The 17,922-nt window shown below is 41.5% G+C and overlaps 2 protein-coding genes and 11 non-coding genes across 13 annotated transcripts in view; 12 read left to right on the forward strand and 1 right to left on the reverse strand.

Annotated features, from left to right (window-relative positions):
- The window catches only part of hspd1 (heat shock 60 protein 1), a 9,448-nt gene extending 7,674 nt beyond the window's left edge, over window positions 1–1,774 (reverse strand). The window contains exons 1-2 of the mRNA XM_077727402.1: window positions 1,759–1,774; window positions 1,433–1,577 (exon numbers count right to left, since the gene is read on the reverse strand). The gene's annotated coding sequence lies outside the window, so the exon portion shown is untranslated. The remainder of the gene's footprint in view (window positions 1–1,432; window positions 1,578–1,758) is intronic.
- Window positions 1,775–1,963: 189 nt separating this feature from the next.
- hspe1 (heat shock 10 protein 1) lies at window positions 1,964–5,010 on the forward strand. Its single transcript, XM_077727404.1, has 4 exons — window positions 1,964–2,143; window positions 4,420–4,575; window positions 4,664–4,753; window positions 4,829–5,010. The coding sequence occupies exons 1-4, from the start codon at window positions 2,141–2,143 to the stop codon at window positions 4,877–4,879; spliced, it is 300 nt and encodes a 99-aa protein (XP_077583530.1). The 5' UTR covers window positions 1,964–2,140; the 3' UTR covers window positions 4,880–5,010.
- Window positions 5,011–7,844: 2,834 nt separating this feature from the next.
- trnat-ugu (transfer RNA threonine (anticodon UGU)) lies at window positions 7,845–7,918 on the forward strand. Its single transcript has one exon. It is a non-coding gene; the product is annotated as a tRNA-Thr (tRNA).
- A 444-nt stretch (window positions 7,919–8,362) lies between these two features.
- On the forward strand, window positions 8,363–8,436 carry trnan-guu (transfer RNA asparagine (anticodon GUU)). The gene has a single exon. It is a non-coding gene; the product is annotated as a tRNA-Asn (tRNA).
- Window positions 8,437–9,289: 853 nt separating this feature from the next.
- trnat-ugu (transfer RNA threonine (anticodon UGU)) lies at window positions 9,290–9,363 on the forward strand. The gene has a single exon. It is a non-coding gene; the product is annotated as a tRNA-Thr (tRNA).
- Window positions 9,364–9,807: 444 nt separating this feature from the next.
- trnan-guu (transfer RNA asparagine (anticodon GUU)) lies at window positions 9,808–9,881 on the forward strand. The gene has a single exon. It is a non-coding gene; the product is annotated as a tRNA-Asn (tRNA).
- Window positions 9,882–10,745: 864 nt separating this feature from the next.
- trnat-ugu (transfer RNA threonine (anticodon UGU)) lies at window positions 10,746–10,819 on the forward strand. Its single transcript has one exon. It is a non-coding gene; the product is annotated as a tRNA-Thr (tRNA).
- Window positions 10,820–11,599: 780 nt separating this feature from the next.
- trnat-ugu (transfer RNA threonine (anticodon UGU)) lies at window positions 11,600–11,673 on the forward strand. Its single transcript has one exon. It is a non-coding gene; the product is annotated as a tRNA-Thr (tRNA).
- A 3,003-nt stretch (window positions 11,674–14,676) lies between these two features.
- Window positions 14,677–14,750, forward strand: trnat-ugu (transfer RNA threonine (anticodon UGU)). The gene has a single exon. It is a non-coding gene; the product is annotated as a tRNA-Thr (tRNA).
- Window positions 14,751–15,694: 944 nt separating this feature from the next.
- On the forward strand, window positions 15,695–15,768 carry trnat-agu (transfer RNA threonine (anticodon AGU)). Its single transcript has one exon. It is a non-coding gene; the product is annotated as a tRNA-Thr (tRNA).
- A 505-nt stretch (window positions 15,769–16,273) lies between these two features.
- trnat-ugu (transfer RNA threonine (anticodon UGU)) lies at window positions 16,274–16,347 on the forward strand. Its single transcript has one exon. It is a non-coding gene; the product is annotated as a tRNA-Thr (tRNA).
- An 876-nt stretch (window positions 16,348–17,223) lies between these two features.
- trnan-guu (transfer RNA asparagine (anticodon GUU)) lies at window positions 17,224–17,297 on the forward strand. Its single transcript has one exon. It is a non-coding gene; the product is annotated as a tRNA-Asn (tRNA).
- Window positions 17,298–17,819: 522 nt separating this feature from the next.
- Window positions 17,820–17,893, forward strand: trnat-ugu (transfer RNA threonine (anticodon UGU)). The gene has a single exon. It is a non-coding gene; the product is annotated as a tRNA-Thr (tRNA).
- The last annotated feature ends 29 nt before the right edge of the window (window positions 17,894–17,922 follow it).

Consider the following 17,922-nt stretch of genomic DNA (forward strand, 5'->3'; position numbering starts at 1 on the left):
TTCTAGTTGTGTGTTAACAACTGCTGTCATATTGTGCAACAGCTTGAATTGCCCTCGGACCTGGCATCCACATTGTGGACTTCACATTTTTGGTTGTCACATGACTACCATGATAAATTTTGGACTACAAAGGCCTGGCGTCCACGTAAGATGTGGATGGAATTTTTCTCAAAAACTATATCATGTAAAAAGATAATTCTTTGTTTTTACACACGAGGTCCCAATAAGCCTAAATATCAATTAGAAAATAAAAATGTATGCCTTGCAAGAATCTAGGTCTTAGGAAGTTAATAACTTGATGAGTTGACCCATTTGTGAGTGAAAGCAAAGTACAAGTAAACACTCGTTTGCAATTTGCCATTCAACTAATCCACACTTGGATGAATTAACTTTAAAAAAGTTTGCAAAATGGGCAGCTCGGCGTTTGAGTGGTTAGAGCGTTAGCCTCACAGCTCTGGGTTCAAATCCAGGTCGGTCCAGCTGTGTGGAGTTAGCATGTTCTCCTGCGTGGGTTTCTTCCGGGTGCTCCAGTTTCCTCCCAAGTTCCAAAAACATGCATGATAGACTGATTGGACACTCTAAATTGACCCAATGTATAGACGAGAGTGCGCATGGTTGTCGGTCTCCTTGTGCCCTGTAATCGGCTGGCCACCGATTCACGGTGTCCCCTGCCTTTAGCCCGGAGTCAGCTGGGATGGACACCAGCACCCCCACGACCTTAATGAGGATAAAGTGGTTAAGAAGATGAATGGGGGGGGGGGGGTGTCAACTAATGTTACTTTTTTCCAGTTATAAACTAGTCCATCTCTATTCACATAATACATTTTGACAATTCCACCATGGCAAATTGGACGCACCTCGGTTTCTGTGGGATTGGGGAAAATAAGATCAAACAAACAGTGAGTTTGCTGCCTTTTGTATGAAATCTTATGAGATAGATGAGGCAGCCAATGAACCGTAACGCTAAACGTGACTTGGCTAACTATCTAAACCACGTGTTCTCTTTCAGGGTCGTCCGTCACAAGGTCAAATAGTAAGAACGCATGCGCACAAACTGCCTCTCCATCTCTGTTGTATACTAGCCCAATGGACATATTACTACTGCGGTACGGTCATTCCCTATTCAAGGCACCAAATGAAAGTCACGCTTCCTACACATGATATTCAACACGCTTGAGATAATTACATTAGCATTCTTAGATACTTTGGTGCGGCATATCCCATGTTAAGGATACATATGTAGGCTTGAAACATACATAAGGGTGCCCTTGCAGGGAAGTAGTAAAACATGTTAGCAAGGAACAAGTAAAGCTAGCTAGCTGGTCACATTTCTTACTGTCGCTTCTAAGCATTTTGTTATGCGGCACGCGAGCTTTATTGGTTGTAAGCGGCAGCTATTGATATGAAATCGTTTGAAAAGTGTGACACTTACTTGCGTGGAGTGGGTTCTTGGAGCTGCTCAGGAGGAGACGCGTCAGAACGACGAGGTGATATAACGACTGGAGGTGAGGGCTGACTGTATGGAAGTGCACATGGCCTATCACGCATCCGGGTATTTCACCGGTCAGCCCGGGACGCTGTATAACGTTATAAAACCATACATGAGTGATTTATAACCATCGAATTTTAGTCAAATGTAACTTTATATATCTTTAAATTGTTGTTTAATGTTTCATCAAATACATAAAATACATTATTCTGCCTAAAAACTGAGAAAATTTGGAGTAAGTATGAACAAATGCTCGTTCCGGGGCGTACCTTTCCAGAAATTTCTTCTGTGCTATTGGAGGAAAAAAAAGGTCAAAGTTGACATTGTGCAATGTTGCTCTATGAGGAAACGGTATAAAATAAATTTATTAGCGAGTTTTCATCTCATTCCTTGTGAAAATAATTATAATAATTATCGATATTGAGTTGTGAAAGATAGAATATTTAAGACTCAGACCGTAACTTCCGGGAATTTCCCGAGTCTTTGCAGAGCACGTTAAGGACGCACGCAATGCGCATGCGCACAAGCCTTCTGGACGGTTCCTCACGTGGAAGCGAGTCTCCTTGATCAAGTTGCCGCATCCACGTTCAACGAGAAGAACCCCGAGTACTCGCCGCACGCCGTCCACACCCAGACGTCACAAATTAAGTCATGGTAAGACCGTAGTTGTGATCATATTCATAATTATTGCCTGATTTTTGGAAAACTCCATCAAGCTAACATTCGCCGGCTAGCATCAAGCAGCATGAAATAGCCTTCCATAACCAGTCATTGACAAGGTCATGGAGCTGATGAAACAGTTGACTTCTAATATTTTCTAAAACTCAGTATTAAACGTGCACGTTTTTCAATGGTGAGGTATTACCTAAGATTTAAAGAAATGCATAAATCGGTTCCCCAATGAATGGATAACCATGTGTTACATGGGGTCCATCTTAAATGATAAATAGACAGCAAAGGCATATTTGCATTGTTATTCGTCTACATTGTAATAATTTTGCATGTACGGCATATGGGATTATAGTCTGAGATCATTTTGTAGAGTTATACATTCATTACAATTTACTAAATAAAAACAAGTTTTATAGGTAATATGTAGTTCTAGGATAAACTTAACTAATTTAGGAATTAACGTGTTTCACTGTTCATTTGAAGAAAAAGCACATGATTGCCATTTATGCATTATTATTGAAATTGTTGTATTTTATCAAAGCAATGAAGTTGCTTTACCCCAAACCCAACAAATTCACAATTTTTTCTTCTTCTTTGCGCTCCAAAAAGTGTAAGATTTATACCTTAGACTTAGAGCAACAATTCCCACCCCCAAATGACCTTGTACGAAGGTCACATGAATATCTGACGTGCTTAGCAGAACACATTTACAACTACATGGATTTCTTTCAAATTCCTGCCTAAGTGCAAAACTAAGAGAAGCTGACTTTTATTGCAATCACTTAATGACCAAATTGTGAACTAACTTTTCTCATGTGATGTGCCCAAGTCGTGGTAATATTCCTGTAACAGTTTATACATCAATACATATTACTATTTCTGAGAATTTTTGCGTCCGTGTATTTGTCCATTAACATCGGACAAAATGGAGACAACACCGTGCATCCGATTTGAATGCGGTTTTGAACAAACAATTGCGAATTTACAGTTCTACGGTGTTTGATTTATTTTTCTTTTTTAAAATTTGGGCCCAATCTATTTTTCACAACAAGAAACGGCAAAACGTTCATTAATTGCATTGTAGTCGTACTCAAGAGATGTTGGAACTAACCTCTTACTATCTTTAATGGCAAAACATTTTTTTTTAAAATTCCAGCTAGTTAGTACCTTAGAAAATCAAATTCAATATTTCAAAATGACAAGTCCGCCGACATTTGATGTAGACGCCAAAGCGCGAAGGCATCTAATTGGTCAGTTCTGCTTCATTTCAAACTTTTGAGTAGACACAAATAGATTGAATAGCTTGGTTAATGCCTTGCAATATTTCCCTTTGCTTTATTGCATGCATGGAATTATATTTCAGAAGTGAAACTAGCTTTATTGGCCTAATAATGGAAGATCTGTAATAAGCATCAAAATCTAAATTATGGGAGCAGTGGTCCTTCTGCTTGTTTTTTACTAAATCCTTTCCTGACCAAATTTGACGACACAATAAAATAGTGTGAATGTTTTTCCTCTTTTTTTATTTGCCCCCAAGCCTATAAATCAGTGGTCTCAAACCGATTCCACATATGGCCGCAGTGGGTCCTGTTTGTTGTTCCAACCGATCCAGTGCCGACATTTTAACCAATCAGGTGTCTTCTAAAATAAGTAGCACGTGAATCTAATTAACTGATTACACTTGCAAAAGGTATCCTTGTTGAGTTGGAATGAAAGAAAACCTGCACCCACTGCGGCCCTTTTGAGGACCGGTTTGAGACCACTGCTATAAATAATACCGTATTTTCACGACTATAAGGCACACTGTATTATAAGGCGCACTGTCTATTTTGGAGAAAATTTAAGACTTTCAAGTGCGGCTTATAGTCGTGAAAATTGCTAATTGCTATTGACTTCCAGGTATGAAGCACTCGCTACACAGTCACCTCTAGAGCCAGCCATTGTTGATGTTTTGGATTTGTATAAAATATTGCAGTGGAGGAGGAGCTATATGATGGAAGATTTTGTAAACTAAGATGGCATCTTGATATTTAACAGTATTGTTTTACTTCAGGCGTTTGTGTTTTTTAATATCCGACAGTGGTGGTTTTTCATTTTTGGTTTTCTGTTTTTTCCCATATATAAGGCGCACTGGATTATAAGGCACACTGTCTATTTTGGAGAAAATTTAAGACTTTTAAGTGCGCCTTATAGTCGTGAAAATACGGTAACCTATTGAGGATAGTCATTATTTGGTGATGTATTTTTCATTCATTTAGGCCTTCAGAAAATTCCTGCCTCTGTTCGATCGTGTGCTGGTGGAGCGCTTCACAGCGGAGACTGTGACAAAGGGTGGCATCATGCTCCCTGAGAAATCTCAAGGCAAAGTGGTGCAGGCCACCGTATTGGCAACCGGGCCCGGATCTGTCAACCAGGTCAGAGCGTAAAGTTTTTATTGAGATGTTTTTTTTCTTGTGTAATATAAGCAAAGTATTTATTTATGTATGATGTTTTCTTTGGCAGAAAGGAAATGTACAACCTGTCAGTGTGAAGGTCGGCGAGAAGGTCCTTCTACCGGAATATGGTGGGACTAAAGTAACTTTGGATGATAAGGTAGTGTATTGTTTATTTGTTTTAAAATCAGTTAAGCCATCTTGTTTTTAATATTTTGTCATTCTTGTCATTTAGGAGTACTTCTTGTTCCGTGATGGTGACATCTTGGGAAAATATGTGGAATAAATGCAAGATGTGGAAGAAACAACCCAATGAGAGAAGAAATCATGTCTTTTTTTTATTTTGTCATATGTAAATAATTCTAATCACATTTTGTTACAATAATAAAAATGGGCCATATGCGTTTGTCTCCATTACATTGTTTAATGAGCTTTTTTTTAGTGGTACAGTCAAATTTCATTACTATGCCACCCATTAGGACCGAGCAAAAGTGGCATCATAACGAAGGTTTTTAAAAACGGTTTTATTGTAAAAATAAATAAATGGCTTTATTTTCTTATAGTATCCATCAGCTCAGTCCAAATTGATTTCACTGACCCACAATGGGATCACAAAAAGGAAAAAGAGCAATGGAATGGATTGTATGACAAAGTGAGCAATATTTAATCTATAAAGCTAAGTTTTCACTTGACCTATGCTTGACACCAGATCACCATTGCCTGTTGTTCTAGGTCAGTCCACACGATTAAGAATGTAGTGCTGACTTAAGACTCCTATGCAGATAGAGTATGATGTTTTTAACACAAAATATTTTGACTGAGCTAATTAGGAAAAATAGATGACAATAATTGCATCTATCTTGCTGAAAATGCCTCTCACAGTGGTTCTGTTTAATTCAATGTCCCATTTCTTGCTTTTCTCCCTGGTTAAATTAGACTGATTTGAGTCCTTCTTCGCACAATTGATTATCTCCTGCAGTGTAAAGTAGGTTCTCTTTCGTTTTCTGAGCTGACATTGTGGGCTGAAATTCAAAAATAAAAGAATTTGAAAATACTACATGCACACTATTGGCATAGTAATGAGATTAGGGGGTGGCATAATACATTTATTTTGTATTGAAGTATGCCGGGACCGAGCAAAAATGGCATAATAGTGAGATGGGCATAGTAACAAGGTGGCACAATGAGATTTCACTGTAATAGAAAAAGTATATGTAGTACCAGATGAAAAAGAGTTGTAATATAATCATGGTTTGTGATTGGTGAGTTGCAGTTTCCTCTTTCTTACATGTTCTGTTTTGCTTGTTGATTTTTATATATATATATAAATATATATATATATTTTTTTTAATTTTTTATGAACATATCCCTTACTGACCAGATTCTCTGTGACACTGGTCAACTCCATTACTTTGTGTGATCTGCTTTTCATTCACATCCATCAGTAATATTTGAATATCCATAATATTAAAACTTGGTGGGTTTGTTAAAGATGAGTTTGCAATCTTTGAATTAGACGTAAACCGAGAAACATTACTCTTTGATCAGAGTGCGCGAAGACAAAAGAGCCACAGACCTGCAATTTTAGACATTACTGATAATTTCAAACTGGGTGGGTTTGTTAAAATTGAGTTTGCAAACTTTGATTTGTAGAAAGGTTTAATTATTATTATTTTTAATAGGAAAAGTAAGATTGTGTGTCACTGCACCTGATAATGTGAACTGTGGATTAGCTGGTCAATTTCCCTGTCTTATAAACAGGACATGCTGAGTTCAAAGTCCCAGGAGTGACTCCTAACCCATTTCTGGTTCCTTGAGAACAATGTAGAATTTAAAATAAAAATCCTGCTGCAGCCTGACTGAACAGAACGAGAGAGTTTTAAGACAAAAAGTGTCTGGCAGCCATTGTATTGATTCTTCCCACCATGCATTTAAAATGACCAGAAAATTGTGTCATTATAACTTTGACTTTCACTTTCTCCCACACTTTTAGAAATCTATTTCATTTTCTGACTTTTCACCATAACATGTTACATTCATTCGTCTTGCATATCGTGAATCCTCGAAAGGTTTGCAGGGGTTGCTGGAGCCTAACTGTCTTCTGGTGAAAGACAGACCATACCCTAGACTGGTCGCCAGTCAGTCGAACGGCACACTCACCTTGCCACCAGATAAGAATGAAACCCAGACTGCCTGCACCAAAGTCAGGTGGAAGAACCAGTGCACTATAACGTGGGGTGGCCATAACATTGAACAATGTACTGAAATTTAAATATGAAGTCATGCTTCTTTTTGTTTATTGTAATTGTATTGTTTTTCAAATGAGCGCATGTATAACACCAGTGTCTCTGTGGCGCAATTGGTCAGTGCGCTTGGCTGTTACCTGGGAGGTTGGTGGTTCTAGTCCACCCAGGGACACGTGTGTCTCTTGGAAGAAGTCTATGATCTATGCCATGAAAATTCTTGTGTTCTCACTGGGCACAGATGGGTGTTCTCTTGGTAATCCATTTTCCTCCAGCATTCCAAAGACATACAGGAAAGGCTCACTGAACATTCAAAATTACTCATATTTAGTGTCAGCATGAATAGGTTATCCATCTAGTGCTCTGTGATTGGCTGGCCACCAAGTCACATTGTTCACTGACCTCAGTTTATATTATTTTTCAGATGGAAAGAGTGGGCATTCATGCAAGTTTACACATTTTTAACAATACGTATATCATTTTAATAGGAAAAAGAAAGATAATGTGAAAGGCTGTATGAAAATGGGCACTGTGGCTTAGCCCCAGCACCCCCGCGACCCTTTTGAGGACTCAAGATTTCCTATAGTTATGAGTGTCAGCATGAATGGTTATCCCACTCCCACCAAGTCAGGTTGTTCCCTGCCTTGTGCCTGAAGTTGGCTGGTATAGGCTCCAGCACCCCTGTGACCCTTGTGAGAATAAGTATGAATCACATCCATCAGTAGGGGGAATTGATTACTATTAGAATTGTTTGTTTTTGACCACGTATCGACAACGTCGCATGTTATTTTGGGGGGAAGGCAGACGGAGACATGAAAGACAGACTGATACCTTAAGGGTCTCACACCAGCGTGCTTTTAGAAATGACACCTTCCTAATAGCTGACCTCAGTTCATATTATTTTTAGATGGCAAAAGTGGGCATTAATCCAAGTTTACAAACTTTTAACAATACATATTTCATATTTATAGGAAAAATGAAGATAATGTGAAAGCTTAAAAGAGCATGGGCATTGTGGCTTAGCTGGTCAAAGTGCCTGTCTTGTAAACAGGAGATCCTGGGTTCAAATCCCGGCAGTGCCTCTGATTGATTCCTCAGTTTTCTTAGAACACCTTAAAATTTAGATCACAGGTGTCAAACTGATTGCAGAAATGGCAAGATGGATGCAGGTTTTCCTCCCAACTGAAACAGCACGGACAATTTGACCATAGAGGTTTCTGCTGGAATGAGCAGAACCAGACTGCCATCCACTTTATTATTGTAGAACAACAGATTAGATGAGAGAATAAGTGCATGCGAGCCAATGTAATGGTTCTTCCCAACTTGCAAAACAAATCACACAAAAAAAGTTAAAAACAAGGGAATATTCTCTCTTAAACCTCGACTTTCTCCCATTTTTTATTCTATTACATTATCCGACTTTTCACCATAACATTGAACAACTTACAGGAATTTAAATCTGAAGTCATGTTCCTTACTGTTTCTTGTTTTAGATTTTTTTATGAGCACATGACTATTCAATCAGTGTCTCTGTGGCGCAATTGGTCAGCGCGCTCGGCTGTTAACCGAGAGGTTGGTGGTTCAAGCCCACCCAGGGACGCTTGCGTTTCTTTGAAGAAATGGATTTTATTTTGTGCCTTGAAAATTCCACGCTCTCACTGGCCATACGTGGGTTTCCATTCCAAAGAAATATAGGAAAGTCGGACTGAACGCTCAAAATTACCCATAGTTATGAGTGTCAGCATGAATAGCTTCTCCATCTTGTGCCCTGCCATTGGCTGGCCACCAAGTCACATTGTCCGCTGCCTTTTGCTTGAAGTTGGCTGGGATAGGCTCCAGCACCCCCGCAACCCTTTTGAGGACTCAAGATTTCCTATAGTTATGAGTGTCAGCATGAATGGTTATCCAACTCCCATCAAGTCAGGTTGTTCCCTGCCTTGTGCCTGAAGTTGGCTGGGATAGGCTCCAACACCCCCGCAACCCTTTGAGGACTCGAGATTTCCTATCGTTATGAGCGTCAGCATGAATCCAACTCCCACCAAGTCAGGTTGTTCCCTGCCTTGTGCCTGAAGTTGGCTGGCATAGGCTCCAGCACCCCTGCGACCCGTGTGAGGACAAGTGCTACCGAAAATGAAGGAATTAATCACATCCATCAGTAGGGGATATTGGTTACTATTAGAATCGTTTGCTTTTGACCACGTATCGACAACGTCGCATGGTTTTTTTTTTTGGGGGGGGGGGGAGGCAGACGGAGACATGAAAGACAGACTGATATCTTAAGGGTCTCACACCAGCGTGCTTTTAGGAATGACACCTTCCTAATAGCTGACCTCAGTTTATATTATTTTAAGATGGCAAAAGTGGGCATTAATGCAAGTTTACAAACTTTTAACAATACATATTTCATATTTATAGAAAAAAATGAAGATAATGTGAAAGCCTAAAAGAACATGGGCATTGTGGCTTAGCTGGTCAAAGTGCCTGTCTTGTAAACAGGAGATCCTGGGTTCAAATCCCAGCAGTGCCTCTGACTGATTCCTCAGTTTTCTTGGAACACCTTAAAATTTAGATCACAGGTGTAAAACTGATTCCAGAAATGGCAAGGTGGATGCAGGTTTACCTTCCAACTGAAACAGCACGGACAATTTGACCATAGAGGTTTCTGCTGGAATGAGCAGAACCAGACTGCCATCAACTTTATTATTGTAAAACAACAGATTGGATGAGAAAATAAGTGCATGCGAGCCAATGTAATGGTTCTTCCCAACTTGCATTACAAATCACACAAAAAAGTTAAAAACAAGGGAATATTCTCACTTAAACCTCAACTTTCTCCCATTTTTTAATCTATTTTGGTATTCGACTTTTCACCATAACATTGAACAACCTACAGAAATTTAAATCTGAAGTCATGTTCCTTACTGTTTCTTGTTTTAGATTTTTTTTATGAGCACATGGCCAATCAATCAGTGTCTCTGTGGCGCAATTGGTCAGCGCGCTCGGCTGTTAACCGAGAGGTTGGTGGTTCAAGCCCACCCAGGGACGCTTGTGTTTCTTATAAGAAATCAATTGTGTTTTGTGCCTTGAAAATTCCACGCTCTCATTGGCCATACCTGGGTTTCCATTCCAAAAACATACAGGAAAGTCGGACTAAACACTCAAAATTACCCATAGTTATGAGTGTCAGCATGAATAGGTTCTCCATCTAGTGCCCTGCCATTGGCTGGCCACCAAGTCACATTGTCCGCTGCCTTTTGCTTGAAGTTGGCTGGGATAGGCTCCAGCACCCCCGCAACCCTTTTGAGGACTCAAGATTTCCTATAGTTATGAGTGTCAGCATGAATGGTTATCCAACTCCCATCAAGTCAGGTTGTTCCCTGCCTTGTGCCTGAAGTTGGCTGGGATAGGCTCCAACACCCCCGCGACCCTTTGAGGACTCGAGATTTCCTATCGTTATGAGCGTCAGCATGAATCCAACTCCCACCAAATCAGGTTGTTCCCTGCCTTGTGCCTGAAGTTGGCTGGCATAGGCTCCAGCACCCCTGCGACCCGTGTGAGGACAAGTGCTACCGAAAATGAAGGAATTAATCACATCCATCAGTAGGGGATATTGGTTACTATTAGAATCGTTTGCTTTTGACCACGTATCGACAACGTCGCATGTTTTTTTTTTTTTTTTTTTTTGGGGGGGGGGGGGGGGGGCAGACGGAGACATGAAAGACAGACTGATATCTTAAGGGTCTCACACCAGCGTGCTTTTAGGAATGACACCTTCCTAATAGCTGACCTCAGTTTATATTATTTTAAGATGGCAAAAGTGGGCATTAATGCAAGTTTACAAACTTTTAACAATACATATTTCATATTTATAGAAAAAATGAAGATAATGTGAAAGCCTAAAAGAACATGGGCATTGTGGCTTAGCTGGTCAAAGTGCCTGTCTTGTAAACAGGAGATCCTGGGTTCAAATCCCAGCAGTGCCTCTGACTGATTCCTCGGTTTTCTTAGAACACCTTAAAATTTAGATCACAGGTGTAAAACTGATTCCAGAAATGGCAAGGTGGATGCAGGTTTACCTTCCAACTGAAACAGCACGGACAATTTGACCATAGAGGTTTCTGCTGGAATGAGCAGAACCAGACTGCCATCAACTTTATTATTGTAAAACAACAGATTGGATGAGAAAATAAGTGCATGCGAGCCAATGTAATGGTTCTTCCCAACTTGCATTACAAATCACACAAAAAAGTTAAAAACAAGGGAATATTCTCACTTAAACCTCAACTTTCTCCCATTTTTTAATCTATTTTAGTATTCGACTTTTCACCATAACATTGAACAGTCTACAGGAATTTAAATCTGAAGTCATGTTCCTTACTGTTTCTTGTTTTAGATTTTTTATGAGAACATGGCTAATCTGTCAGTGTCTCTGTGGCGCAATTGGTCAGCACACTCAGCTGTTAACCGAGAGGTTGGTGGTTCAAGCCCACCCAGGGGCGCAACTGTCTCTTGGAAGCATTCTATTGTGATCTATTTTTTGGGGGGCGGGGGAAGGCAGACGGAGACATGAAAGACAGGCTGATATCTTAAGGGTTTCACACCAGCGTGCTTTTAGAAATGACCCCTACATAATAGCTGACCTCAGTTTATATAATTTTTTCAGATGGCAAAAGTGGGCATTAATGCAAGTTTACACATTTTTAACAATACGTATATATTTTTTGTAGGAAAAAGGAAGATAATGTGAAAATAGTTATTGAACTGGCACTGTGGCTTAGCTGGTCAAAGTGCCTGTCTTGTAAACAGGAGATCCTGAGTTCGAATCCCAGCAGTGCCTCCAGCCGATTTCCCAATTCTCCAGAATACTAAAGAAATAATCATGGACTTTTGCAAACGCAGCACAGATACTTCAAATTCCTGGAGTCCACGTCACAGACAAGCTCGCCTGGTCTACCAACACCACGGCAGTGGTGAAGAAGCCCCAGGAACGGCTCCATACCGAGAGCGATCAACACCGCCCAGAATGTCATCGGTTGCTCTGTCCTCACTGGATGACATTGCCAGCTCTCGTTAGCTCAGCGGAGCCGGGAACATTGTCAGGCACCCATACCACCCTGGTCACAAACTGTTCCAGCTGCTGCCCTCTGGCAGACGCTACAGGTCCCACAAAGCACGAACAAATAGACTTCGGGACAGTATTTTACCCAGGGCCATTAGATTGTGCAATTTTTTAGAATTAACCTTGCCAGGATGTGACTTTTTATATTTTTATATGACTTATTTTTACATTTTATTTTTACTGGGAAAACAGGGGTAAGATCATTTTACGCAGCTGTACATGATGACAATAAAGGCTTTGGATTTGATTTTTAATGATTTTGACTTTTCACCATTTAATTTAACAATTTACAGGAATTTAAATCTGAAGTCATGCTCCTTTTTGTTTATTGTTTTATATTTCTTTAGACAAGTACAAATGTCTGTCTCTGTGGCGCAATTAGTCAGCATGCTCGTGGTCAACCTAGAGTTTGGTGGTTCAAGCCCACCCAAGGACATATGTCTCTTCGAAGAAATCCATTCCCCTATGTGCCTTAAAATTTGACTCTCAATGACCATTTGTCACTTTTCTCTTGGTATTCCATTTTCCTCCCACATTCCAAAAACATACAGTAAAGACTGACCGTGCATTCAAAATGCGTGAATAGTTATCAATCTCATTGCCCTGCGATAGGCCAGCCACCAAGCCCATTTTCCCCTGCCTGGTGCCTAAAGTTGGCTGGGATAGGCTCTAACACCCCCACAACCTTTGTGAGGAGAAATGCTTCAGATAATGAACGAACAACGTCAGTCATTTATTAATTGGTTACTATTAGCATTGTTTGTTTTTGCCAAAAGTGGGCATTAATGCAAGTTTATACATTTATAACAATACTTAAATTATTGTCAAACTTAGTTGGTTCATTTAAATTATGTAAAGAAAGTCTTGATTTTTATAGGAAAAAGTATAGTGGGAACATTTATGTAATAACGGGCACTGTGGCTTAGCTGATCAAAGTGCCAGTCTTGTAAACAGGTGATTGTTACGATCATGGGTGGCAGACCCCAAAGACGACGAGGGTGCAAGTTAAGTTTTTTCCAAATCTTTATTCGGCTTGTCCACGAAGCTGGCGATCACTAGGGGCTAGCGGTGGTGGGTCGTTGGCCATTGCATGAAGGACAAAGTGCAGGTGTTGTGAGTTTTTCCCCCCAGGAAAGAGATGTTGATAGTAGAAAACGACGGGAGGATTCACCAATCGCCAGACTCACCATAACCTCCCTTCCTATTGGTGAGCCCTTGCTTTTACTGGGCGGACAGGGCAGTTTCGTGAGAGATGGCCCTCCTTACCACAATAATAGCATAGGAACTGCTGGCGGCGTCGCAAGCGTTCCCCCTCAGACAGCCCAGCGTGGCCTTTTTGCATGGGCTCTGACATAATCACGGGAGTGTGAGGCGCAGTCGCTGGGGGGGAAACAGGAAGCAGGTGATGAGCTCCGACCACTGCCCCGTGAGAGCCACCTCGCCACTGCCCTAGGTATCTCTGTAGCCGGCTATCAATTCTGATGGCCAAGTCTACGAGTGCGTCGAGGGACCCGGGCTCGTCTCGGCACGCCAGCTCTTCCCGCATCGCCACATTAAGCCCCTTCAGAAATGCGTGCTTGAGGGCGCTGTCATTAAAACCACTCTCGGCGGCTAAAATGCGGAATGCCACAGAATATTCCGCGACACTCCGGGCGCCTTGCTTTAGCGCTGTTAAACGGTCAGCTGCCTCCCAGTCGCCCACCGGTGGGTCAAAGACCTTGCGCATCTCCGCGGTAAATTTGTCGTAGGAAGTGCAGATGTGGGAGTTTCTCTCCCATACGGCATTCGCCCAGGCCAGGGCCGTGTCACGAAGGTAGCCGAAAAGGTAAGCTATTTTTGCTAGGTCAGAGGTGTAGGTGAGGCATTGCAGTTCGAAAACAAACCGGCACTGAAGCAAGAAATGCTGGCATGTGCCGAGGTTGCCACTGTAAGGGGCGGGTGGCGGGACCATAGGTTCACGTTGCGGCGATGACCTTGTTTCCTTTGGAGCGGCTGGGGTCGGCTGTGCACCCGGTGGGTGAGGCAAGGCCGTTAATTGCGCCTGCATGGACTTGAGAGTTTGAGTCATGTTCGTTACCTCAGTCAAGAGGAAATTTATAGTTCGGGTGTGCTCGTCCACGACTTGCGCAGGTTGCTCGGTGGGGGCTTTGTCTGAGCCTGAGGGGTCCATCTTGGCTGGATCGTGTTGTCACGATCGTGGGTGGCAGAACCCACAGCAGGCAAGGGTGCGAGTTGAGTTCTTTCCAAATCTTTATTCGGGTCGTCCACAAAGCTGGAGCACACGAGGAGATAGCGGTGGTGGGTCGTTGGCCGTTGCAGGAAGGTCGTTTTCCGTGGCGTCGGTGTGGAGCGTACCGGGTAGGAAGCGAGGTTGGAGTCAGTGATCCGTTATCTGTGGTCATGGGGTAGAGCGTGGTCTGTAATCCTGGGGCAAACAAGAGGTCATGTATCAATCAGAGAGACAAGGGAAACCACAATAAGCTAACTAAGAGTAAACTGTTGTGACGATCCAACAGTATGGTGAAGTTCCTGAGGGCATTAAATAAATCTTGCTGGCTAATGACTCGCACCTGACATCACTCAAGTCATTTGGGGCTGGACCTGTGATAGGGTGACAGGCGCAACCAACCACCAGTCTAGTCTGAGGCCTGACAGAGATACCTAATCATATATTTTTATAAATGCATCTTTGTCATAGCCCTGTGCCTCTATTATAGGAGTGGCACTGTGGCTTAGTTGGTCAAAGTGCCTGTCTTGTAAACAGGAGATCCTGGGTTCAAATCCCAGCACTGCCTCCAATTGATATCATTGTTTTCTTAGAACACCTTAAAATTTAGATCACAGGTTTCAAACTGCTTCCAGAAATGAAAGAAAGATTTTTCAGAACACCTTAAAATTTAGATCATAGGTGTGAAATGTATTACAATGTTTAATGCCTTGCTTCTTGTGTAACAATGAATGATTCAGTACGAGTTATAAATGCATCCTTGTCATAGCCCTTGTCAACGCTACTGGTTTCATACTGATGTCATGAATGTCCCTTTGCAAGTCACTGTTTTGGTGAATGGTTTTTCATAGTCTGGAAGTGCTAGGACTCCTGATTCCAAAATGTATTGCTTCACTTCCAGGAATGTTCAGTTTCCTTCTTCTGTCCATGTTATTGGGTCCCTCATTGTCATCTCAGTAGCATGGATCATGTCTAGCAGTGGTTGAGTTAGTTCTGCATAGTTTGGTATCCAACTCCCTAGGCCTACGAAGGCCATCATTAGTTTTTTCGTCTGTGGTTTCGGACATTGCTGGATGGCTTCTCGTCTTCCATGCGTTAGTTCCCTTCCTTTCTGTGAGATCCGATGTCCCAGGAAGGTGACTGACTCTGGACAGTACTGCAGTTTCTTCAGCGACACCTTGTTCCCAGTTTGCTCCAGATGTTTGAATAATCTGATCGCTTCTTCTTTGTTTTCCTCTTCTGTGGGACTGGCTATCAGTATGTCGTCTACATACACTAGGATTGTTGTGGTGTCTTTGTGTTCGGTATGTGACACAATACTTCTGCATGAACCCTTTGATTGGGGCCTAGAGCCCTTCCAGGAACCCTTGTCTCAGTTGGGTATGGTACACCCCTTCGTCATTTTGATCTTCCATGATCCAACTGTGGGTTTCGAACAATTCAAATCTTGCTCTAAATTTATGAACTCCTTCACCTGATTCCTGTTTTGTGGCCTTAATCAGATGTAACAGCGGCACTGTGGCTTAGCTGGTCAAAGTGCCTGTCTAGTAAACAGGAGATCCTGGGTTCAAATCCCAGCAGTGCCTCCAACTGATCTCCCAGTTTTCACAGAACACCTTAAAATTTAGATCATATGTGCCAAATTGATTCCAGAAAGCCAAGTGGATGCAGGTTTTGCTCCCAGCTGAAACAGCACGGACAATTCAACAATAGAGGTTTCTGCTGGAATGAGCAGAACCAGACGGCCATCAACTGATTGTTGTAAAACAACAGATTGGATTGAATGGATGTGTCTGTGAGCCAATGTCTTGTTTGAGAGTAAATGTCTTGAAAACAGGAGGATGTTGGGTTCAAATCCCAGCACTGTCTCCAATTGATTTCTCTGTTTTCTTACAACACCTTAAAATTTAAATCACAGGTGTCAAACTTATTCCAGAGATTATTCAAAGATTTTTCAGAACTCCTCAAAATTTAAATCGTGCGAAATGTATTAACATGTTTACTGCCATGCTTCTTGTGTAACAAATAGAATGATTCAGTATGAGTTAAAAATACATCCTTGTGATAGCCCTGCATCCTTATCTTAGCAGTGGCACTGTGGCTTAGCTGGTCAGAGTGCCTGTCTTGTAAACAGGAGATCCTGGGTTCAAATCCCAGCAGTGCCTTTAATTGAATTCCCAGTTTTCTTAGAACACCTTAAAATTTATCTCACAGGTGTCAAACTGATTCCAGAAATTAATCAAAGATTTTTCAGAACTCCTCAAAATTTAGATCAGGGGTTTGAAATGTATTAACATGTTTAATGCCATGCTTCTTGTGTGACAAATAGAATGATTCAGTACGAGTTATAAATGCATCCCTGTCATAGCCCTGCATCCTTGTCAAAGCCCTGCATCCTTGTCCTAGCCCTGCATCATTGATATAAAGACTTTGTATGTCACGCAATCTTGTTCTAATAAAACCTGTTGATGCAGAACAAAGTGTCTGAGATTGGCGTATAGAAACACTCGTAGATTGACCGGAGTCTTACGCAGAGTAACTAACTCTGTCTGTTTCTCGTCCATGCTCCACTTCTGCAGAAACATCAAAATCTCACTCCATCTGTCTTGTTGTACTTACTTGTGTTCGACCTTGTTGAATGTGCAGCTTGGATCTGACAATAGGTGTCAAACTGATTCCAGAAAGGGCCAGGTGGATACAGGTTTTCTTCCCAACTGAAACAGCGCAGACAATTTGACCAATGAGGTTTCTGCTGTAATATGCAGCTGATTATCGTAAGATAACAGACTGGATGAGAAAAAAAGTGTCTGCTAGCCAATGTCATGGTTCTTCCCACGCATTTCAAATCACAAGAAAATATAAAAACATATTATTTATGAACATTCTCACTTAGACCTCAACTTTCTCCCATTTTTTAATCTATTTCAGTATCCGACTTTTTATCATAACATTGAACAACTTATAGGAATTTAAATCTGAAGTCATGCTCCTTACTGTTTCTTGTTTTAGATTCTTTATGAGCACACAGCTGACCAATCAGTGTCTCTGTGGCGCAATTGGTCAGCGTGTTCGGCTGTTAACCGAGAGGCTGGTGGTTCAAGCCCACCCAGGGACGTGTCGTTCTGAAGATCTATATGAATGTTTTGCTTTGCAAATATCACGTTCTTACTGGCCCTTCATGGGTTTTCTCTTGGTAATCCATTTTCCTCACACATTCCAAAGACAAACAGGAAATGCTGACTGAGCACTCAAAATTACCCATAGTTATGAGTGTCATCGTGAATGGTTATCCATCTCTAGTGCCCTGCGTTTGGCTGGCCACCAAGTAAGGTTGTCCCCTACCATGTGCCTGAAGTTGGCTCGGATAGGCTTCAGCACCTCCGCGAGAACATTGTAGAATTTAAATTAAAAAGCCTGTTGCATCCTGATTGAACAGAATGAGGGATTTCTCAGAGTTTTAAGACAAAAAGTGTCTGGCAGCCATTGTATTGGTTCTTCCCTACATGCATTTCAAATGACCAAACAATTGTGTTTTTATAACTAAAGTGGGCATAAATGCAAGATTATACATTTTTAAAAATAGGCATATTATTTTTATAGAAAAAAGGAAGATAATGTGAAAGCCCATTTGAAAAGGGGCGCTGTGGCTTAGCTGGTCAAAGTGCCTGTCTTGTAAACAGGAGATCCTGGGTTTGAACCCCAGCAGTGCCTCCAATCCTATTCCCATCTTTTTTTAGAAC

This window comes from Stigmatopora nigra, chromosome 11 (assembly GCF_051989575.1).
Source record: "Stigmatopora nigra isolate UIUO_SnigA chromosome 11, RoL_Snig_1.1, whole genome shotgun sequence".
In the NCBI taxonomy this organism is placed as follows: domain Eukaryota; kingdom Metazoa; phylum Chordata; class Actinopteri; order Syngnathiformes; family Syngnathidae; genus Stigmatopora; species Stigmatopora nigra.

Excerpts from the sequence above, each read along its gene's own strand:
- hspe1 (XM_077727404.1), top strand. Across the intron at positions 4,576-4,663 it reads GGCCCGGATCTGTCAACCAG|AAAGGAAATGTACAACCTGT; the intron begins GTCAGAGCGTAA and ends TTTCTTTGGCAG. Across the intron at positions 4,754-4,828 it reads AAGTAACTTTGGATGATAAG|GAGTACTTCTTGTTCCGTGA; the intron begins GTAGTGTATTGT and ends CTTGTCATTTAG.